This window comes from Columba livia, chromosome 20, assembly GCF_036013475.1.
Source record: "Columba livia isolate bColLiv1 breed racing homer chromosome 20, bColLiv1.pat.W.v2, whole genome shotgun sequence".
NCBI classification, from domain to species: domain Eukaryota; kingdom Metazoa; phylum Chordata; class Aves; order Columbiformes; family Columbidae; genus Columba; species Columba livia.
In genome coordinates, this window is record NC_088621.1 from 5,417,775 (window position 1) to 5,440,850 (window position 23,076).

Here is a 23,076-nt window from a genome sequence, read left to right on the forward strand (position 1 = left end):
CGACCCCGGGGACACCCCACCCCGCCGGGGCGGGACGAGCCGCCAGCCCCGTTCCAAGGCGTGTGTGTAAAAGCGGAGCCCAGGGGCCGGGACCGGGAGGGACCAGCTGGGACCGCGCTGCGGAGCGGGACCGGGGGCAGCGCTGAGCCGAGCCTCACCCCTCTCGCTGTTCCGCAGGTTGTACCAGTTGCCGGGATCGCTGCGCACACGAGCACAACGCCGTCCGAAATGGCAGCCGAGGTGAGAGTGAACTTTGCTTCTCCGGCGGGGGCTCTGACAGACATGAGCTCAACCGAGTTAAAATCCAAGTCGCTGCCGTTTCCTTCAGGTTCTTCCCTCTACCTGGGAGAGACAAATGAGCGATGCGGTTCATTCCTGACAACCTGCGTTCAGGCGGGAGGTGCTTTATAGCAGCTTGTGTAAACACTTCTCTGTACAAAAGCTGTATTTTCAGTTTCTGTGATTGGTAGGAGAGACGTGACTATCATCTTAGTTAGTCATGCTCTCTGCCTTCCAAATGGTCACTACAACCCTGGCCTCCTCTGCTCTGGGTTACAGACAAGTGGCCATCAGCTGCCACACTGTAATGGAGAGTCCTCGAGTTGAAGTTAATCTTTCAGTTTTGATTCTACTGATTGCAAGTATGTATGTGTTGCAATGTTTCTGCTGACTTTCTTACTTTAATGGAAACACACAGTATTGAAATTATACCTGGATAGACCCGTTCCCCATTCAAGCACTTGGCTTCTGGCACTGGCCTTTAATTTAGCATCCCCCATGCCATGCTCCTGTGGGCACCGGGTACACACTGAGGATCTGTAACACTTTTTCAATTCTGATTCCCCACTCTGCCTTCCATCAGCTTTTTGACAAAGTTACCTTAAAGATATCAAAGAAGACATGCTGACACTCTTACCTCTGTAGGCTCTCTCCTGCTGTCCTCCCAGGCATGTTGTTTCAGCAGGGATCGGCAGAGATGTGGAGACAGTCACTAGGGAAAAAGTTTCCAAGGTTACTCAACAGTGCTGTGTCTGACTGATAAAGCTCTGGCACGGATTAGTCTACAGCTGTCCCACCAGCTTCTTGCTGTCCATGGTAGTTACAGTGCACAGTGTGAGAGGAAACTTGACAGAGCTGTTTAAAACAACAAGTAGATCAGTAATTATGACCCACTCTGCAATGGCAATTGTATTTAGGCCCTTCTTTTAAATGTCCTGCAATTTCTGTTTTGTGCCTGCTAGCACTGGGGAGTTGCTTCTGAAATCTTAGATAAGTTGTAAGGTATCTGCATGAGTAAAACTTAAATCCATTTCAGTGTGAGTTTGCCAGAGTTAGGGCTTCAGTGGATGTCTTACCCAGACAAGCAAAAAGCTTCTGGTCAAGTGACATACACAGCTCTTAGCTAGTGAATCCATTCAGTTGCTGAATCACTGGTGAAAAAAGCTTACGCACCCCTGCTGTGATGCATAACTGGAATTGTGTACCTGTCTTGGGCCACCCAGTGAAGTCGTTATACAGATGACATATTCAAGTGTGTGTGGTTACTCTATGAATCTTGGTTAGGGTAGAAAAACAACTTTTGGTTTTATGTATTTTAAAACCTTTGTGTTGAATTATTTTTCTGAGTATTCTCGATGCTGAAACATACCTAGACCTTCCTTTTTGGAGTCTGCACCTTAACCAGTTTTATGCTCACCTTATGCCAAAGCTTGCAAGCACATCATGGACTCTGGAGATGCTTCAAATGGTAACTCCAAGCACTTCATAATGTGACTTGTGCTGGCCTACAACTCTCTGTCAATCAAACAGATCACTGGATGTTACATGCATAGGACCATAACTGAAGTTATTACGCCTCTTTAATAAACTTCTTCCTCTCTCTCAGGGGGATAAACTTTGGGGAGGAAGATTCAGTGGAAGCACAGATCCAGTCATGGAGATTCTCAATGCTTCCATTACCATTGATCAGAGACTGGCTGAAGTTGATATCCAGGGGAGCATGGCTTATGCCAAAGCCTTGGAGAAGGCTGGAATCCTATCTAAAAGTGAGCTGGAGAAGACCCTGAGTGGCCTGGAAAAGGTATTTATTTCCTTCAGAAACTGTTGTGCATGCGGAAACAAATAGCTTCTTATCTAAACAGCATCTGTAGTAGTCGCCCTGATCTGCGGTTCTAAAAAGCACCATTTTAAGTCCTCATGTCCTGTTGTTTAGACCCTGGAGCCTTGGTGAGTTGTGCTCAGTGTGACCTGCCCTCCCATCCTCTTCACACTGAACATTCACCAGGAATTGCTTCAGTATGAATTATCAATATTCCTTTTCTGCTGGCACTTGGGATCCCTTTGAGTCTGCCTGTCTGAGTTAGTAGGAGGCAATGCATATGGATTGTATAGGAGTAAAGATGAATCAGCAGGTGAGCAGTTTTAAAATATCCATTGTTATTGCTCACCCACCAGGAACAATGGTGACTCTATACAATATTTATATAGGAAAACTTTTGTGGACAATGCTAAAGCAATCACTGACATTTCAGCTCACTCTTCCGTTGCATTGCTTAAATTCTATAGCCATAACACTGCAGCATCATCACAGGTAGAGAGATGGATCCCACCAGCGCACTATAGAATATCTGCACAGAGCAAGCAGCCAGCGCTGGCCTGAAAGAACAGGAATACCAGAGCTTGCATGAGATTTAACACTTTGATTTCCATTGGGATGGCAGAAGCTGTTTGCTGGGGACACTTAACAGCCCTGACGCGCAGCAGGGTAACAGTGGTGGCTGACTGGTGTTTCTGCTGGTGTTTGTAGATCTCTGAGGAATGGTCTAAAGGAGTCTTTGTGGTGACCCCAACTGATGAGGATATCCACACTGCCAACGAACGCAGACTAAAGGTTTGGGTCCCCTAACCTCTTGTTCCTGTTCCTCTGTAGCTAGATCTGCCTGACATTAAGTGCATGCGCCTCTTTCCCACTGTGAAATTCCTCCGGACCTTTTGATACTGAAACCCCAAGCGCACTATGAAGTATCTCCAAGACCCATTTTGTGGAAGAGGCACTGTACGAACATAGAACCCAAACTTGCCCTTCCCCGGAAGAGATCCCATGGCTACTTACAGGATCCTAGAGCTGAGTCCCTTCCAGGCAGGGAGCAGGTCTGCTCACATGGAGTCTCCTCCTTAGAATACTGAGACACTGACAGAAATCCTCCTCTTGTCCTCAGGAGCTGATTGGAGACATAGCCGGAAAGCTGCACACTGGAAGAAGCAGGAATGATCAGGTATGTACAGAAGTGGTTGTTTTTCCTCCTTCTCTATCCCTCCCTCATCTCAGTTCCTTAATCAAATTTCTTTATGCCATCTTTCGCATGTTCTGACTCTCTCCAGCATGTACTCCCTAGGGCATTAAACCAGCGATGCTGCAGTGACTCATCTGCACAGGGCTACAGGCTCTGCAGCTTTGCTTCCAGGTGGTATAAGGCCACAAACTTGCAAAGCCTTTGAAAGCCTACAGAAACCATGACTTTACTGGCTGGCTATCAGGCATCTTTCAGGATCAGTCCTTCTAATGATGACAGACTTGTGTCTGTTGGGGATTTTCTGATCCAAAGATGACAATACCTGAAAAGTCCGCTGTAAAGAATGGACTTTGGTTCTGTTCATGAAAAGCAAGATACAGCAGCTTTCATGAATCATTGACCAGGGATGTATCTGGTAAGAGAACCATGTCCCTTCCCATCACATAGAACAAAGAGGGGATAATGCTGCCAAGGCTTTCTGCTGAACAACACTTGGTCACTAAGAATGTCACATTCTGCTTTGACTGACTGTGGCCAATCTCATGCAGGTTGTGACCGACTTGAAGTTGTTCATGAAGAATTCCCTCTCTGTCATCTCCACTCACCTCCTGCAGCTCATTAAGACCCTGGTGGAACGCGCTGCCATGTAAGTCCTTTTCCAGATCAGCTGTGTTAATCCCCATCTAACTCTCCTCACACATTACACTCCCAGCCAGTGGTGGGCTGGGGAACTTTGCCTGCCACAGATGGATTGCTGGACCAGGCAGTTTTCCAGGGAGGCCAAGGGCAGACACACCACACTGCAGGATGGGGAGATCTAAACCCAGTATGCTTGGGTAGCAGGTGACAGGAGCACATAGACCAAATTCAGCACAACACAAGCTAAAGAAGTTCTGTTTGTCACCTTGCCACAAAACCCTGCAGTGTACCTGCCACTGCCCTCTGTCCTGACAGCTGCTGCTCACCTCTTTGTCTCCTTTCACATGCAGAGAAATCGATGTCATCCTGCCTGGCTACACCCACCTGCAGAAAGCTCAGCCCATCAGATGGAGCCAGTTCTTGCTCAGGTAAGCACCTTGTACACTTGGCTGCAGGAAGCCTTCTCCACCTTGGGGCCTCCTGTGAGGACAGTGGTGGGTGACAAACCAGAGCTAACCTTGCATCCTCGTGATCCTGTGTGGCTCTGACCAACCCAGGACCTAAGCACTGAGTGAAAGCCAGCTCCCTGTACACTCTGTCTTTTGGCCACAGTTACCTCTTGGGTTGTGTGACATTTTCTGACTTTGGGTGCTTTATCTCTCACATCCTTTCCCAGCCACGCTGTTGCTCTGACCCGTGATTCTGAACGCCTGGGAGAAGTGAAGAGGAGGATCAATGTCTTGCCTTTGGGAAGGTAAAGCTCACTTTCTATGTAATCCTTTGGGCCACACTTTGCCTTGTGAAGTGGCTAACAGGCAGATCTTTACATCTCCTGAAGCACTAGGGTTTGTATACCATATGTGCTGCGGAGCTGTGAGGTCGCAAGCCCTGCTTTTCTCACCAAAGAGGAGAGTCTTCCAAAGAGAAGACTCTCACCACAGAGACACTGTTCTCTCTTCTTGAAATCAAGAACTGCAAGGTTTTCATCAAGCAAAACTCCCTCTTCAGAAGAGAACTTCTGGTTTAGTCCAGAGTTTGGAGCCTCAGGCCACATTGTGTGACACCAGAATGAGCTTCGGAAGGAAATCTTCAGAGAGGTGTCATCTCTGCCTGCTAGAGCTCACTTTTGGTTGGCATGTGCAAGGTATGAGGCATGACTTCTGTTTCTTTCTCCCCTGGCAGTGGTGCTCTGGCTGGCAACCCACTGGAAATTGATAGAGAGCTTTTGCGTAGTGGTAAGTATCTCCCTATGACTGAGAGGCACAGGACTACTCATACCTGGGAGTAGGGAAGCATTGATACATTGTCCTGATGTTATTTTGGATGCATTGCAGCACCTTAACATAGGGATGGAAGGTAATAAATACAAAAAACAGACTGTGCTCTGATACTCAATGACACAGGTGGGAGGCAGCTCCTAGTGACTCAGTAAGCCAGAAGGCTTTTTACTACCATGAGACAGCAGATGCTTGTAGGGTTGAAGCATAACCAGAGCCAACCCTGCTGCACACTAGCTGCCTGGTGCTAATAACAAAACTGCGCTCTGCATGTTTGTGTTCCTGGGACTACTCAAGGGCTCACAGTCACCTCCACGCTGAGACAGTTGTTCCATGCAAGCTCCAGACGAGCAAAGCCTGATCTCCTCCATCCATCACCTTCCTTACAGAGCTGGACTTTGCCTCCATCAGCCTCAACAGCATGGACGCTGTTAGCGAGAGAGACTCTGTGGGTAAGTCTCATCTTCCCACCACTGTTCCAGAAGCAAGCTTCTGAGACCTTTGCAGCTGAACTCCTTTAACAAGGGCACTGAAGTCCCTCACTAGGAAGTAATTATACAGAAAATCTGTTTGCTCATAAATCAACTCCAGTCAGGGCTCCCTGGATTGTCAAGCAAAAAAGCACCTTTTCACCTCCTGATTTCCTGCCCTCTCTGCAGTGGAATTCCTCTCCGTTGCCACCCTGCTGATGATCCACCTCAGCAAGATGGCTGAAGATCTCATCATCTACAGTACCAGCGAGTTTGGCTTTCTGACCCTCTCTGATGCTTACAGGTAGGTCTCTTGTCTCTGGGGCGTAATTCTCCTCAGCTATCTCTCTCATCAGGGAGAGTGAGACAGTGGTTGGGGTCTCCCTGCTGCACAAGGCTGACACAGCATTACAAGGCTGGAAGAAAGGCAGCCTTAGGGTAAAAATTCCCCGCTAATGATCACTTATTTCTGATTCTGGTAACACAACCAAGTTTGCATTCACCAGACACTCCTCCCCAGAAACTGCTGGCAGATAGAACTTCCTCCTCTGCTGGCAATGCCTGCCAAAGTCCTTCCTTAATTAGCTGGGTTTGCAATCCAGGAGATTTTCTGTCTCTCATGGCAGCACAACCACAGCCCTCCTTCTCTGAGGAAGGGCTTCTTTGGAGGGGCTCTGGGGGAAGGCTCCTCTTTGCTTCTCCTTTGGGAGGTGGGACTGTGTACTTGCTGCATACAAATCTGCAAAAACAAAGGCCCTCATGTGGGAAACATGAGAAGTTCAGTGCACTGTTCTACACCCTAGAAAGGTATCTGGGAAAGTGGGACCTATGTGTTGGGTTTGGAGGGCTGGGCCAATATGCTGCATGACCTGTAGGAACTAGAGTATTGCTCACCGTTACACACCGCACGCCTTTCTTTCAGCACTGGCAGCAGCCTGATGCCTCAGAAGAAGAATCCCGATAGCCTGGAACTGATCCGCAGCAAAGCTGGTCGTGTGTTCGGACGGGTGAGCCTGCTAAACAAAGAAGTGGGATGGGGAAATTACTCATACTGGGACTGAAGAATCCTCCCCTTTCTTGCCTCTGAGTAAAGCAATGTGCCCAGTCCAGGCTCTGAGCCTCTGCTGGGGCAATGTGCTTCCCTCTCCAGAACTAACCGCCTCACCTGTTTCTCTCTGCAGTTGGCTGCCATCCTCATGGTGCTCAAAGGACTTCCAAGCACCTACAACAAGGATCTGCAGGTAGAACAGATGTTAGTTCTCACACCATCTCTCTGAGCAGACACAGCCACCTTCTGCTCTTGAACACTCCTGCCACTGCCCTTCCCTGTGCAGACCCTGCTTGTGTGTGGGGTGCTGAGGAAGGGGCTGATGCACAACATGCTGCAGCTGAAACCCCTGAGCAGGAGCCCCTGGGATGACAGGCTGCTCTGGTGGCTGAAATGCTTTGGCTGTTGAGCTGCATCAGGTTGACTTACAGCCATTTCCATCCCTCTTCTAATGCAGGAAGACAAGGAGGCTGTCTTTGATGTTGTGGACACCCTGAATGCTGTGCTCCAGGTTGCCACTGGAGTGATTTCTACCCTCCAGGTAAGACTTCACCTCTTGAACACAGCTGAGGGGCACATTCTGAGTAACACAGGCAAAAGAGCTCTAGACTCATTTTAAGATGAGGGCTCTTCAGTTCATCACCCATACTGCTCATTATGGCCCCCACTGTCAGCTACTCAGGAGGTCAGAGGGTCCTTTTAGAGCCATGTCCCTTCCAGATTAAGTCCCCTCACCATGACTGCTAATGCATCTTCAAGGTAGAGCTGATAATGTCTCCTTCTTACCCTTCTTCTGCAGATCAACAAGGAGAACATGGAGAAGGCTCTGAGCCCTGAGATGCTGTCAACTGACCTGGCTCTCTACTTGGTTCGTAAAGGAGTAAGTATCAGAGGGAGACGTGGAGATATGATTTGTTTGGATGCAGAATACTGCTCAGCAAGGGCCTGAGATGAGGCCTTCTGTTCTGTCCCCAGGTGATTATCAGTCTGGGTCAGCAAACCTGGATTCACATGGCATTACCCTAAGTGAAAACAAGCCAACCAAAAAAGGGAGCACATCCATTTTTTCCTTTGAGGCTGTACCCCAGTTACCTGGTCACTGACTGCAGCCTCTGCTTCTCACTGCAGATGCCATTCAGACAAGCCCATGTTGCCTGTGGGAAGGCCGTCCACCTCGCCGAGTCTAAAGGCATCACCCTCAATAATCTCAGCCTGGATGACCTGAAGAGCATCAGGTTTGTTGCACTATTGCTTTGCCAAGACTCCACTCAACACACACGTATCAGCCTCCCTTGTATGGGCCTCTTTATGGTGCCCTTTCCCAAAATGCCTGGGCCAGACAGCTCCCCAAATCCTCCTGGTCTGAACATCAACACTGCTACCAATGGGCCAGAAAACACTGATGGGCTACAACATCACTCCCACTCAACTCCAGTGGGGCCTGGGCAGCCAGTACTGGGAGGGACTGGAAGAAACTCATACCATGACCTGGAAGCACCAGTTTCACTCCAAACTTATCAGTCTTGCCTCAGAGCTGACTCTTGGTCTGCCACCAGCAGCGGCTGCCAGGCACTCCAAGTGCACAAGCAGGGCTGCAGCAGATCTTTTCCCTTGGAAAAAGGCTCCATCTCTGCCCCCTCACCCTCCCTGCAGGCACTGAGCACATAAAGCAGCCACCAGCCCCAGCGCTCTCCACTCACACCTCTTCTCTTTGCCTCCCCAGCCCCCTGTTTGGCAGCGATGTCTCCCAGGTCTTCAATGTTGTCAACAGCGTGGAGCAGTACACGGCCTTGGGTGGCACCGCCAAGAGCAGCGTGACTGCCCAGATCGAGCAGCTGCGGGAGCTGCTGAAGCGACATAAGGAACAAGCTTAGAGTGTGGGGAGATATCCCATGGATGCAGCATTGTGCCTATCACACTAATCTGGAGTTAATAAACACTGGGTTGCATTGTAGTTCACTGACACTCCTGTCTTCTGTCTTTCTTCTGTGAGGCAAGACTGAGCTGGGCTTCTTTGGCCCTAGCGAGGCTTGGGGAAATGTCCACTGGTGTGTGAATGTGAATGAGATGCTGGTTATGGGGTGTCAAGCTCTGGGGAGCTGGTAGGTAGAGAGCAGCAGGAGTGTCAGTTCATGTGTTGAGGGAGGCTTGTGTATGTCCACAAAAGAGATGCTTGGTTCAACATCTACAAGAGCTGCCACATCTCCATCTATCACTGCCCTCCTCCTAGGATTTTGTTTCCCTGCCTGCCTTCTAGCAGGAAAAAAAACCCAAACAAACAAAAAATAAACCCAGACTCCTCTTGGCAGTGGAACTTGCATAGCCACAGGATGACCTGGCCAGCAGGTCAACCCACAGGTCATCCCAGCCCATCACAAAACCACCTTTGCCTCTGGTTTACACCAAAGCACAGGGTTGCATGGTCCCAGGTCCAGCTCTGTGTGACACCTGCCCTGATTTACCACCAGCCCAGCTGGGGCAGGAGTACTGTTCTCATCCAGGAAACACACACAGACTTCAAATAAATGTACTGTTAACTTAAAATCAATCAGACAGCATTTCCTTCCTTGCTTGCCTCTGTGATACTGTTCTCCACCCCGCTTTATTTCTAAAGAAGTTCTGAGAGACATGGGTTAAATAGAAAATGTTACCATGCTTCACAGATATGGTTTTCCAACACAGAGATCATCCTCTCGCCTGTCCCCAAGATGCCATGTGGCCGTCAATACTCTTCTTTGCCTTTTCCAATAACTTCTTGCCCTCCCACTTCAGCAAGTGGCTCTGAAAATATAAGTAAGCAAAGTAAACAAAGTAAAATCTAACACACCCCCAAAAAATCCAGCAGTCCTGGGCACAGCCCAACGCCTGCAAGTGTTTTTATGCCAGGATACCGACGGCTTTGGCTAGGGGCACCTGCAGCCCCATGCGACACCCGCCGGTGTCCCCGCTCGGGCTCTGCAGCGGCTCCTCCCGCCGCACCGGGGCGGGACCGGCCGCGCCGGGCACTGCCCACAACCAACATGGCTGCGGCAGCGTCTGGCGGCGGGACGGGCAGCGGCATGGTGGGGGGCTGCTGGCTGCTCCTGCTGCTGGCGCTGGGCCGGGCAGCCCCGCCGGCCGGGATGCTCTACCCCCGGGAGACCCCGTCCCGGGAACGGAAGGAGCTCGGTGGGCTCTGGAGCTTCCGCGCCGACTTCTCGCCGGGCAGGGACGCCGGTTTCGTGCAGCGCTGGTACCGGCAGCCGCTCCGGCAGGTACGGCGGGGCCGGGAGCGGGCCGCGGGCGGCGGCGGGGTGATCTCCCCTCCGGGAAGGGCTGCCCTGCGAACCGGGCTCCCTTCCTCTCCCGAAAGCACCTTTTCCCCCGTCCTTCCCCACCGGGGTTGCGGAGCTGCTGTTCTTTGCCCCCTGCCCTGCGCTAATTGTTTTATCGATCTGCAGAGGGGTTATTAAGAGACGAATTGCCGATCGATTACAGCAGTGCCTGATTATCCCGCTTCTGCTCAGAAGCCAGAAAGTATTTGAATGAACCACAGCCACCTTTAGCTGTTGTAGGGGTCCTTGTGCCGCCAAAGCCATGCTGGCCTTGCACAACCTTTACCTATAGTGAGCAGCATAAAATCAATAAAAACATGCCTGAAAAGGGCACTCTGGAGTTGTCTACTTCAGAGCATCCCAGCGCAGATAATCAAGTCCGAGTGTAACCGAAATCCACTATGAAATTAACACCATTAACTAAAAGAAAGAAGCTACATATTGTATGCATAAAATCTATGTGCCCATCATCATTTCTCTTTTAGCCCTTTGGCCATTTTTTTTTCCAAATTGTGGAAGGAGAATAGCTGAAGGATGCTGTGCTGCTAGAAGTTTTGTAAAGAGACAGGCAGAGGAGAGGGATCCTGGACTATGCCTCCCCAAAGCAGGGCTGAGATGTGTATGCTCAGCCTACTTTAGACATTAGAGTATCTCCTTGAAGGAGACACACACACGTGGCCATCCCAGTCAAAGGTTGTTCTATATTGAATGCTAGAAAATCCACTTTGCCATCCAGGGATTTTCTGCAGTGCTGGTACTGCGTGATGCTGAGTCGGCCACGCACATGATGCTCAGCCCTGGGCGACCAGCCCTTCCTTGTTCCGCTCTCCATGGAAGGGTTTCCGTAGGAAAGGGGAACTGCTCCAGCTGCACGATGCTGCAGCGCTCGCGTACGCAACACCCCCAGTGCAGCAGGTGCTAAAAATGCACAGCTCTATTTTGCAATAGCATCCGGTTACCACAGTGTCAAATGTATTACAATACTATCATCCTTATATTAAAAATAAGCAAGTGAATTGATTCCACTGTAATCCTAAGGAATGTGCCTTGTGTTCAGGGAGGGAGAAAGGCTGGACTCATCCCAAACAATCTCTGCAGACCTTCCCTGGGGGATCTGGCCCCAAATACCCAGTTTGTGGGAAGTCCCCGGCTCAGACAATGACCTGGGCATTTATTCTTTTTCCCCTTAGAATCATAGAATAATTTCAGTTGGAAGAGACCCTCAGGATCATCGAGTCCAACCATAACCAACCTAACTCTAGCACTAAATCATGTCCCCTAGAACCTCATATAAATGCCTTTTAAACCCCTCCAGGGATGGTGACTCCACCACTTCCCTTCTCCAGTTCCGCAATACTAGAGCCATGAATAAAAGCATTTCCCTACCATAAATCAGGAGGGGGAAAAGTCAAGAGCAGCTTCTTCCTGTAGGAACAGGGAGGCTCCTGGGCCTGGTATCAAAAAGGACTTAGACAGGACCTGTGACAGACCACACCAGTTTCTAAAGAGGTTTCCCCAAGTGTTTCCATTCTGCAAAGGAATTGCAGGGATGTTAGTGGAAGGGGACACCTCCAGCTGTCCAGGTTGGACTGCCAAGACAGTAAAATCTCTGGTTTTAAGTGATCTCCCTTTCTGTGCAATTCCTGCCAGACTGGTCCTGTGATTGACATGCCAGTGCCCGCCAGCTTCAATGATATCACTCAAGACCCCAGCTTGGAGAACTACATCGGCTGGGTTTGGTACGAGAAAGAGGTGCTGCTTCCTCTCCGCTGGCTTCAGGAGGATTTCAACACCAGAGTGGTGCTCCGGTTCGGCAGCGCCCATTACTACTCCATTGTGGTACGATTCTGACTGGATTCTATATCAGTTTGCTGTTTTCTTAACTCTTGGCTGTTTTCCTCCAGCCAAGAACTTGGCCATCGTTTCCCCAGTCTCTCTTCTCTGATACTCCAATATCACAACTAGTAAACAAAATATTTCCTTGCTGCATTGTCTGCCCAAAACTGTGTCTCTCAGTGACGCTTGTACGTGACCCAGACTTAGCTCCCTGTAAAGAAAGGGCTGCCAGACCGACCCCTCAGGGAGTACGAGCCCAGAACAAGGTTCAGTGTTCCTGGGATTCCCAACTACTCTTTGCTGGGCTCCCTCCCTTCTCCGCACTGTGCTTGCAACAAAAAAAATAAACCAATAACCCTGCCCCTTGGGCTCACAGGTGTCTTCTCTTGCAGTGGGTCAATGGAGTGCAAGTCATGGAGCACGAAGGGGGCCATCTCCCTTTTGAAGCAGATATAAGCAGCATTGTCCAGGGCAGCCCAGGGACCCCCTGCCGCATAACGGTTGCGCTCAACAACACTCTGACACCGCACACTCTGCCTCCGGGGACAATTCAGTACATGAATGACAAAACAAGGTGAGTTGGTAAAGCGCTGTACTGCTGAGCTTATCCCAGGGATGAGAGAGGGGAATTTATTTGGCTGATGGTTCATAAGACCCTCTGAGCTTACGCTGAAATTCATCAGTCGAGTAGGGAGGAGTTTAGGCTTTGGCGTTATGAGGAATCCACACTGAGTCATTGCATCTATTTTATACAAAGGAAACTGAGGTTAGGTGATTTGCCAAGCTGAATCAATGGCACATTTGAGAAGCTTGAATTCAATTGGAAGCTGCACATACCAGCTATCCTGAAGGATCAAACCCATTCAATCCATTAAATGTCTGTTAACTGGTAATTCCCTTCAGCATAGCAGCAGTAGCACTACTGAGAGATAGATCCATCCTGTTGTAAAGACTGTTTTACCAGCTAGTGTCTATTTTTACATCGCTAGCATGCATATGCTGCCTTCAGTTCTTGTGTAATGAAACATAACGTAGCCATTTCTCCTGTCTTGCTCTCCCAGGTATCCCAAGAATTATTTTGTACAGAACATCAGGTTTGATTTCTTTAATTATGCTGGAATCCATCGCCCAGTTGTGCTTTACACCACTCCTTCTGTCTACATAGATGACATTACCGTGACAACTACTTCATCAGACAATGTTGGTAGGTCCAGAACAATTACAGCAGCTATCTCAGGCTCCAAATGGAGATGACGAGGGCAGCAGAGAAAATATCCTGCAAAAGTCTGATTGAATTTGTTTCGTAGTGGCTTTTCTTGAACCTGAGCTGGTCTGTTGCACAGCTCAGCAGCTGCAAGAATATGGCAAAGAGTTAAGATGACATAAGAAAAAAGTACTTGCAAGAGACGACTGTTAAAGGATGATCAGGTGTTTCTCAAAGTAGAATTTCTCAGTTGGGGCAGTATTCCTGCCACTTAAAGCAGGGTTATCTCTAACAGAATTATGCGACATATAAATTTTGCTGGAAACTTCTGAACCTCAAGACAAAGAGGTCATGCCTCTTAGATTCAATTCATGCCACTCTGTTGTTCTACATCTCCCTAATTTCTTACTGCTACTGTATGTGAAAACCCTCCAATATTTGATGCATATATTTTTCTTTTCATGGCAGTCTCTGATTGTCTTTTTTTCCCCTTTGAACCAGCAATGGTGCAGTATCAGGTGTCGGTTGTTGGCAGTACACTGTATTCCTTGTCTCTGAGTTTACGTGACCAAGAAGGGAAAGTGGTTGCTACAGGCGATGGGCCAGCTGGAGTGCTCCAAGTCCTGAACCCAAATCTTTGGTGGCCTTACCTGATGCATGAGAACCCTGGATATCGCTACTCCTTAGAGGTAACAGTGACATTTCTTCTTTTCCATGTGCGTTCCCTCTGAGTAGGGCTAAGGAACTGCCATACAGCCCATCTTCCATGCTCATCTTCTCCCACAGATCCTGCTCGTGTGACCAGAGTAGCTTTGCTAATTATGCAGTAATCAAATCAAGCTGATGCTGAACTCAAAGGTCTGTTGATGAGAAGAGATGGGCACACCTGGGGTGCACACATGGGCTCTCAGACACTTGTCCTTCACATTTAGGGTCCAATCCATCCCTTGTAAAAGGAGCATTTGAGATGGTGCAGGGGAGGAGATATTGCAAAAGCAGTCTCTGAGAGGCTGCCAACCTCTGCCACATAATGAGCTTTCTTCCCACTCTAGAAGATGGGAGTTCAGCTCCCATAGCACAAGCCTGGAAAATTCTGAGTTAAGGATGAGTAGTGACATTTAGGTGTAGAAATTAGGGCAGATGAGATGCTGTTTCCAGGGGCTCGGGTTCGTAGCTCTTGTGAGCAGATGACACATTCTTGTGAAGCCCAGCGTGTCACTTGTACCTCCCCTTTGGAAATCCAGGTGAAAATGCAGGCGCAGGTGAACGGGGCCTTGCTGGAGGACTTGTACACGCTCCCGGTCGGCATCCGCACCGTCCACGTCACCAGCACGCAGTTCCTCATCAACGGCAAACCCTTCTACTTCCACGGCGTCAACAAGCATGAGGACGCAGACGTAAGCGTGCGGCACCCGCAGCCGGAGCACCTCAGGTCCCTTCGCTTTGTGCTGCTGGGGCAGCAACCGCTCGTGCCTCCCCTCTCACCCAACGGGACTCTTTCCTCACACCCTCCTCCCAGGCTGGGAGCTGCTGGGGGGAACGTTTGCCAGCATTAAAGGGGATGCTGTGTCCTGCCATAGTCATAACACTCCTCAGGATGCAATAGCCAGCCCAGGTATGCTGGCAGAGGAGCTAAACAGTCTCCCAGTCATGTATTCCAGTCAGAAATAGAGTCATTTCAGTTGGAATCATTAATCATTGAGTACAACCATAACCTAACCTAACTCTAGCACTAAACCACGTCCCTAAGAACCTCCTCTAAACGCCTTTTAAACACCTGCAGGGATGGTGGTTCCACCACTGCCCTGGGCAGCCTTTTCCAATGCCTGACAACCCTTTCCATAGAGAATTTTTTCCTAATATCCAATCTAAATCTCCCTTGGCGCAACTTGAGGCCATTTCCTCTTGTCCTATTGCTTATTACTTGGGAGAAGAGACCAACACCCTCCATGCTACAACCTCCTTTCAGGTAGTTGTAGAGAGCAATAAGGTCTCTCCTCAGCCTCCTGTTCTCCAGGCTGAACAGCCCCAGCTCCCTCAAATGCTCCTCAGAATGTCCCCTTGCTTTGTGCCGCTGAGGCAGCAACCACTCTTGTCTCCCTTCTCACCCGTGGAGTCTGTCTCCTCACTCTCCTCCCAGGCTGGGAGCTGCTGGAGGGGCTGGAGTGAAATTTATCAGTATTAAAGGGGACCCCACGTCCAGTCCTGCTGTAATCATAACGTCCCTCTCAGGGCACACGGGCCAGCCCAGGTGTGCTGGCAGAGGAGCTCAACAATCTCCCGGCCACGACTTCCAGTCAGGAAATAGCGACTCACAGGTTCCCCACCCTGGGAAATGCCGGGGACAAAGTCTCCGGCGCGGAGGTTTGGGCTGCGAGGCGCAGCCCGGCCACAGGGCGGCCCCGCAGCCATGTCAGAGGCTCCGTCCCGTCCCCGCCAAGCCGCTCACCTCAGGGTCGGTTCGTCCTCCTCCTTCGCGGCTCCCGCAGTGCAGACTCTCCTCAGAGGAGCACCCAGAGCCCTGCCGGGCCGGGCCCGCCTCCTGCCTGCCTCCCGGGTCACACCTGTGGCAGGAGGGAGGGAGAGTGCGGCAGCTTGGCTGCCACCTGCATCCCCTCTGCTCCTGCCAACACCCAGGGTCTGGCTGTGCGTGTGGCAGTGCAGGAAACAAATTACCTTGCAAATATAATAGGCCCGGGCAGGATCTCTCAGCAAAGCGTATTTTAATAACGATTTTGCAAGATCAGGTGTTCTACATAAAGGCAGGCACACGGAACAGGGCAAAAAGCCCCTGCTTATATCCCCCCCAAGTCCCGGCTGCAGTTTCCCTCCCCAGCTCCCCATTGATTGGTACTGCAGGGTTTATAGACTACCCGATGTTTACATATTTCATTCATCTAATTATAACAACCCCCTTCCCCTTATCGATCTATTTAGAATGTGGCTCTTTGGCTTATCTTCCCCCTAGATGGATTTTTTTAAAATACAGGTATCAGTATGCATTCCAGGTTTAGTTCAAAGTGACTGTTTTACATCAAGCATTCACAGTCTGGTGTCTCTCAGTCCTTCCCCCTCTCTGGGGTCAGGTGCCAGGCTCTCAGTTTTGTAAAAACAACATCCCTTCGTTAAACGTTCCTTACAGCAGCGCCCTCAGAGAGGCAGATGCTGCATGGGGAGGTGGTGCCGTCACTAGTAATGGCGCCCAGGGCTGGAAATGCCCTGGTGTGAGCAGGGAAGCGGCCGTGCCCAGCGAAGGTGTGAGGTGAAGCTGCGGCCTGGCAGTGTGATGGGGTCTGATGTCTCCCCATGCAGATCCGTGGCAAAGGCTTTGACTGGCCCCTGGTCATGAAGGACTTCAATCTGCTGCGATGGCTGGGGGCGAACTCCTTCCGCACCAGCCACTACCCCTACGCCGAGGAGATCATGGACCTGTGCGATGCCTACGGCATCGTGGTGATCGACGAGTGTCCGGGAGTGGGCATTAAAATACCGTAAGCAATTGCTTGAAAGACCCTTCCCCTTTTTTCTGTGTTCCTCAGAACTGCTTCAAAAGTGTCCTCCTCCCATCCACAGTGCCCGTTGTCCTGATAATGGACGTACTTTGCTCTATTTAGAAATCAGCCCATTGCGCCACATGGGCCCAGTGAGGTTGGCCAACCAGAGGGCGTTTTGCCACATGGCCATCGTGTCACTTGGTCTGGCTCAATTAATGAGCCCAAACCTTGACCCTGAAGCAGGCAGCGCTTTGGGCAGAAGCCACATTCAGTGTCAAGGCTCAGCTGTGCTTATACACCCCAGGGGCTTGAGTTTTCACAAGGAAAGGAAAAAGGGGACGGATTTTATACCCTCACCGGGTCTCATGTCCTTTTGTCTTTAAGTGAGAGCTTTGGGAACAAGTCTTTGCAGCATCATCTTGTGGTGATGGAGGAGCTGATCCGCAGGGATAAGAACAGGCCATCGGTCGTGATGTGGTCAGTAGCCAACGAGCCGGCATCGGAGCTGCTCCCAGCAGCTTACTACTTTAAGTAAGTGCGTCTGTTTGTACACAGAGCTCAGGCTTGAATCTTGGGAGATGATGCATCTTCTTTCTTTAGGATGGCACAGAGAAGTAGTAAAGAGAGGGCAAGCATTTTTTTGGGAACCCTGAAACAGTACCCACAGATGCACACTAAAAGCATAACTGCTGCATGCATTAAACTGGGGCTCAGAACCACACAACAGCCTCAACCTGTTGTTTCTAAACCAGTAAGTCTCTGACAAATTACCAGGAGTCCATATGGTCTGGGCATCTCTGCTTGACCTAAGGGTCAAGCAAAAGCAGACCTGATGGGAACAGGATATTCCCATTACCAAAGGAAGACGAGTGCCAAATTATTTTAGAATTACAGCAAAGCTGTAAAATAATTTGCCTTTAATTCTGAAGAGAAGATTCTTCAGTGAGTGCTAGTGATTTGTTCTGCAGGGTATTGTGACACCCCACTTCAAAGCTACCACTTAAAGTCTCCACAGACCCCTTGGTTTTATTTTTAAAGAGATTTAAGCTTTGGATAGCCAAGAGTCATCTCTCTAATGGGGCAGGACTGTCCCTAGTAGCTGTAAGTGCATTAAGAGGTAACCATGAATTTTCATTCAGAATGATCCACAACCTCCCTGCAATGTGAAGGCAGCAGCAGAGCTTGACCCTCCCATTCTGTCTCATCTCCCTCAATCAAGGTTTCCTCAAAAGCAGCCAACTTTTCTGCCTTGTGCTTTTGTAGGAACACATCGCAAGAGTTGTTTAGAAAATTTCCACTGCCCCTCTCACATTTTTATCATTTTCAAACTCACTGTCCCTTCTCCAGCTTCCAAGCTGCTGGCACCAACACACAAATCAACATGTCCACATTTGGTATATTATACTTTCACTCTGGTCTTTTTTTAGGTGGGATAGCAACCAACTTTGTGATGGATAAAGGCCTCTTTGCCATGATATTCATACTCCTGCAGAACTGGCTAGAATTGCAGGCACTTTATGGCAGGTGATCACTAAGTATCCTGCAGTATTTAATGAAATGTACTCTGCCTGCTAAACCAAAAGCAGCTCCAAGTGTCTGCGGGGGGCGAAAGGACAGAGAGCTTGGGGAAACGGGGCTGTGCTTCTCCATGCTGTTGAACTCTTGCTTTACTGTTTGCAAACAGGACACTGATAGCTCACACTAAAGCTCTCGATCCCTCCAGACCAGTAACCTTTGTGACAGATGCTAATTACGCTCTTGATCTTGGTGTAAGTTCACTTTATTTTCCAGCTTCGTACATTAAATTTCCTCTTCTTTTAATTCTTGAGTGAAGAAGTATGCAGGATCAGGCCCCTTGAATTCCATTAACATTGTCATGTTTTGCTGTTCCATTGATTGTGTTTACTAACACTCAGGATTTTTCACTTGCAATTAAACCAAAGCTTAAACCTCTTTAAAATGCTAACAGCCCTTGTGGAAGTCTAAAGGAAGGAAGCTTTGCTTTAATTCCTGCTTTAAACTGCTCTAGATCTTCTTTGGCAGACGTCTGTTAATGTTGAATAATCTAAAAGCTCTACCAGCTTCATAATTGAAGTCCTAGAGCTGTATAAATAGCCAAAAGGCACTTCTCTGGGATGTCTGTGGCCATAGCATGAACCAAGGATCTTATACATAAAGGATCTTATACATTTTCCCCCAGAAAAATAAAACTGGTGGCTTTAGTCCTGGCTATCGCTGTTTCAGATGCGCACACAGACTGCCATCCCATCCCCACAAGCCTGTTCCGACTTGCTTGGGGAGACACAGGAAAACAACCCCAAAAAACAGATCTCGTACACTGATGTTGTATTAGAACTTTTTTTCTTTTATTACAAAACATGTTAAGAGAACATTGAACAAGTTACATACAGCATCACTTCATCTTTAGTGGGCTTTGTGCCCTTTTATCATACTGTTTGTGTGGTAGAAATGGCATATAGCTTGCAGAATGCTTAGTATTGCACCATTGATGCACAAATTTAGTTGCTAGTCAAAATATTTGACCACTGACTTGATAATCACATTCCAATACTCAAAGTACATCTAAGTGTACCAGCAAGCCAGAGACATCTTGGCAACGCAAAAACTTCTAACAAACCTGAGAATTAAATGGGTTGATCTTGTCTAACTCTTTGCTTTGACTTCCTAATTCTGGGAGAAAAATGCCAAATTAATACAGTGTTAGCTTGTTAAATTTATCCTGCTGTTTTTTCTGGGAAAGACGTCACACTGGGAGGGCCTGAGTGATGGGGAAAAGACTTTATTCACATGTAATAAAACTGTAATCCATGAAATGAACCAAAAAGAGGATTTAGGTTTATGAGTGAAGGTGGTCTGCCTTCAGCTCTGTGACAAAATACTCTCGCCTTGTTTTCTGTAGGCTCCTTACGTGGATGTAATTTGTGTAAACAGCTACTTCTCCTGGTATCACGACCCAGGCCATCTGGAAGTTATTCCACTACAACTCACAGCACAGTTTGAGAACTGGTATAAAACCTACCAAAAACCCATTATCCAGAGTGAATATGGAGCAGATTCGGTTCCCGGACTTCACAGTGTAAGTGTTAGGTGGAAAGAAGCACTGCTCTACTTAACAGTCAGCAAAACGTAATTAGAAGAGATGGTACCATTGAACCTTTTGAGATGCATTAGCTTGTAAGTGTCTGGAAGACTCCAGGATCGTAATCCTGCTCCACAGAAATCGCTGAGCTTTACTACTGACTACCCAAGGTTAGACTCTACCTAAAGAGAAGATTTTAGCTTTGTGTAAAAGCACTGAACACTCTGAAATCTGTACTTTGGCATTTATAGAAAATGCTTAATTGGAAGATACAACACTGGGGAGTGGACATTCATTTCATGATGCTGTCCTGCTCCAAAGGGGTGGCACAGTCCTGTACCTTAAAGCACCATGAGCAAGCAAAACCACACACTCCCCCAAAGTAGAATATATCTGGCATTGCATTTGTATTTTACGTGCATTTCCCCCATAATTTCAGTAGTTGCTAATCACCACTAACTAGCCATTGTTAATGCAACAGCAATGAAAAGACCGAGCAATTGTAAAGCTTGTTTTCAGGAAGCAGGTTCCTGGTAAATAGGAAGTTAACATATGGAGCTTTGCTGAGTTTAACTGTCCCCTCTGTTCAAGGCTGTGTTTGCTTTCCTGGCTGTAGGATCCACCTCTCATGTTCAGCGAGGAGTACCAGAAAGCCCTGCTAAGAGAGTACCATTCCGTTTTTGACAAAAAGAGGAAAGAGTATGTGATTGGGGAGCTTATATGGAATTTTGCTGACTTCATGACTAATCAAGGTAAGCTTATATTTATATCCTAAACAACTCTCCATCCTCCCGTCAAGTTTAAAAGGGTTGATGACACACAAAGAATATTGTGCTGTAGGGTAGGACAAAAGGGGCCTCTGCTTACCAAGGGAGAGCATAGTGGGTTTCTGTGATGAAATCCAGCACGGCCAGAGCCAAGAGGGAAGGTCCTGCCTGTACTTAATGTGTCCCCTCTCCAGCCTGAGCTCCTACATGTCCCACCCAGCACATGATGCTGCACTAGGGCGGAAGCAAAGGAAGGTTGTGAGCAGACCCAGGCTACTTTATTTCTTGGCCATCCTCAATTCAGAGCTTCAGTCAGCTGGTAGGGATGTGTCTCGCTTCATAATTTTATCTACAACTGCCCTTAGAATCAGAGCACCTTAAATACTGTATTATTAACTCAGCAGAGGTTTAGCAATAGAGGACCAGATGCCACGCTGGTAGACAACTGTCTATTATGACACTCCACCCACTATTGATACATGATAAGTGCATTCCCAAAGTATGAGGCATTACTTTACTGAGCAGTCAGTCACACAAATTGAATTATTACAACTCCGAGGAGACCCAGTAAGGAACCAGTTATGCACTTGCCACCTACAGTGAGTTAGGGTAGTGAACAGTCAGTAGGAATTCCAGGCAGAGAAACACTATAAAGAATAATCTTCAGAGCACCAATACAGGTATTAGAAAGCTAAGTCATTGCGGAGCAGCTGTCAGAAAAGTAATATCAACGAGGAGGATGGAGAAAATGTAGACAAGTTCACACACACATACGTAATTTCAGTCTCTCTACATGTTGTGATCATCTTCTCTAGTTTCCTACAAAAACTAAACTAGGCAAAAAGGATACAGACACCACTAAAGGACAGTACAGTCAAACAGTAATCGACGTCTTCACCATCAGATTTCAAGGTGGAACTAATGGCAGAAGGAACATCCACTGTAAATCTAACACTGATCAAGTTAATGGGCACACCTGAATTAACTGTCATCGACTTACCAGTTGTAAATACCATAAATTGCAGCTATATTGCTCAGTTACATCAATTAATCTTGCCAAGATGACGCAAATGACATCTGCCGAGTTCCCCGTTGTACCTGACTATGTGTAGAAGAAAGTACATAGGTCTCTTCCACCTAACCTGATTTAGTACATACGTCGTACCAGTTCACAGCAGGAGATATAAGAGCATTTTATATATACTTGCTTTATTTTATAACTTCTCTACAGGGACCACACGTGTTTTGGGGAACAAGAAAGGAATATTTACCCGCCAACGACAGCCCAAATCAGCTGCATTTGTTCTTAGAGAAAGATACTGGAAGATTGCAAATGAATCAAGCTGTCTTCCTCCTATAATAAAATCACATACCCTCTTTCTAAAATGAAATCAAAAGGTATAGTGGCTGGCTACTAGGCTGAACTTGTTCATTAAATTCCTGTTTAAATAATATTTATGCCTGACTAAAGTCTTGCAAGTCTAATGCAATTTCTAGCCCACTTGAAATAGTTACTATGATACAAAGCAGATCAGAAACACTAGTTTCCTCACTTAGTCATGTCTGTAGGCTTCCTGTTTCCAGGTAGTAAAATGAGTTTCAAGGAGCTGAAGTTAGAGATTCTGACTGAGGTATCTGTTTATGGCAAAACCAAAAAAAAAGTCACATGATACAAATCAACACTGAAGACTTAAAAAAATCCACGTTACTCTAAATGAACATCACACCCCTCCAATGCAAGTGAGGTTTTCCAGTTAGACTCCCCTAACAGCTACACTACTCAGATTACAGCAAATTGTCCACAGGATTACACAAGAGCACAATTTATATTTATAAAGCTTCTCTTGCTGGACAGAATGTATGTGGCTGGCTGAGAAATTCTGAGAGTTCGCAGCGTTCAGGAAGTGTATGAACCACCCAATACTCCAATACAGTACAGAATTCAAGCTATAGCAGCAAAGTGGAATATGTTAGGTAGGTATTTATTACAACTGAACTTTGCTTAAACCTATTTTAGTCACAGTACCAGAACTACCGCTGTTAGATGCGGTTTTACCTTCCAGCGTGGAAGAGCTTCCTTCATATTAAATTGTCACTATGCGCTACAGTAATAGTAGCCTTGAGAGCAAATTTGATCTCAAACGTTTTGATACCAGCCTGAGATATTCTGGGGTAGAGCGATGTGTAAATTAATGTGCGCATACTACTTCAGACAGTAACTTAGTGTAGTAAGGTCCCGTTTGGGCTGCACACCAGTTCTAGGCCAGGCTCTAGGCTGGACTAGACTGTGCCAGTACTCACAGAAGAGCTTGGAACACTTAGTTTGCAAACGTCTTATTGCAACGTCCCAGGGTGGGCCAGGAGCAGCATCACCTGTAGTGGAACCACAAGACTGGAGGCTGCCTGCTGAATCTTGGCACAAGTATGTAGTTTCATTATTCCAATTCATGGACATTGTGTGAAACTGTTCCTACAACTACTACTTCTCCAACTGGCTCTTCTGCTAGTACCTCAAGAAAATACAAAGAAAATATTTGCTCTTTTGTTGTGTGGTGGCAAAATTCTCTTTTCTTTAGATGTGGTACAGTAGAAACCAACACCTTCCACACTGCCACAATAAGGACATACATATTT

At 47.8% G+C, this 23,076-nt stretch overlaps 2 protein-coding genes and 1 long non-coding RNA gene across 3 annotated transcripts; 2 read left to right on the forward strand and 1 right to left on the reverse strand.

The window, feature by feature from the left end:
- The first annotated feature begins 18 nt into the window (after positions 1 to 18).
- Positions 19 to 8,692, forward strand: LOC102090892 (argininosuccinate lyase-like). The gene is made up of 16 exons (XM_065037037.1): positions 19 to 240; positions 1,886 to 2,080; positions 2,807 to 2,890; positions 3,219 to 3,275; positions 3,842 to 3,939; positions 4,283 to 4,360; positions 4,609 to 4,686; positions 5,115 to 5,167; positions 5,599 to 5,661; positions 5,869 to 5,983; positions 6,602 to 6,686; positions 6,861 to 6,920; positions 7,185 to 7,268; positions 7,527 to 7,607; positions 7,856 to 7,962; positions 8,451 to 8,692. The coding sequence occupies exons 1-16, from the start codon at positions 229 to 231 to the stop codon at positions 8,599 to 8,601; spliced, it is 1,401 nt and encodes a 466-aa protein (XP_064893109.1). The 5' UTR covers positions 19 to 228; the 3' UTR covers positions 8,602 to 8,692.
- On the reverse strand, positions 159 to 3,252 carry LOC135575908 (uncharacterized). Its single transcript, XR_010467350.1, has 3 exons — positions 3,113 to 3,252; positions 917 to 991; positions 159 to 342 (listed from the first exon to the last, which is right to left on the reverse strand). It is a non-coding gene; the product is annotated as an uncharacterized LOC135575908 (long non-coding RNA).
- Positions 8,693 to 9,722: 1,030 nt separating the features above from the next.
- GUSB (glucuronidase beta) lies at positions 9,723 to 22,986 on the forward strand. Its single transcript, XM_065037029.1, has 12 exons — positions 9,723 to 9,981; positions 11,692 to 11,880; positions 12,270 to 12,451; positions 12,939 to 13,081; positions 13,583 to 13,770; positions 14,326 to 14,478; positions 16,394 to 16,572; positions 16,960 to 17,106; positions 18,260 to 18,344; positions 19,496 to 19,672; positions 20,292 to 20,427; positions 21,674 to 22,986. The coding sequence occupies exons 1-12, from the start codon at positions 9,748 to 9,750 to the stop codon at positions 21,829 to 21,831; spliced, it is 1,971 nt and encodes a 656-aa protein (XP_064893101.1). The 5' UTR covers positions 9,723 to 9,747; the 3' UTR covers positions 21,832 to 22,986.
- Positions 22,987 to 23,076: the final 90 nt, after the last annotated feature.

Excerpts from the sequence above, each read along its gene's own strand:
- GUSB (XM_065037029.1), top strand. The coding sequence starts at position 9,748 with ATGGCTGCGGCAGCGTCTGGCGGCGGGACGGGCAGCGGCATGGTGGGG. Across the intron at positions 18,345-19,495 it reads ATTACGCTCTTGATCTTGGT|GCTCCTTACGTGGATGTAAT; the intron begins GTAAGTTCACTT and ends TGTTTTCTGTAG. Across the intron at positions 19,673-20,291 it reads CGGTTCCCGGACTTCACAGT|GATCCACCTCTCATGTTCAG; the intron begins GTAAGTGTTAGG and ends TCCTGGCTGTAG.
- LOC102090892 (XM_065037037.1), top strand. Across the intron at positions 5,984-6,601 it reads ACCCTCTCTGATGCTTACAG|CACTGGCAGCAGCCTGATGC; the intron begins GTAGGTCTCTTG and ends CCTTTCTTTCAG. Across the intron at positions 6,921-7,184 it reads CCTACAACAAGGATCTGCAG|GAAGACAAGGAGGCTGTCTT; the intron begins GTAGAACAGATG and ends CTTCTAATGCAG.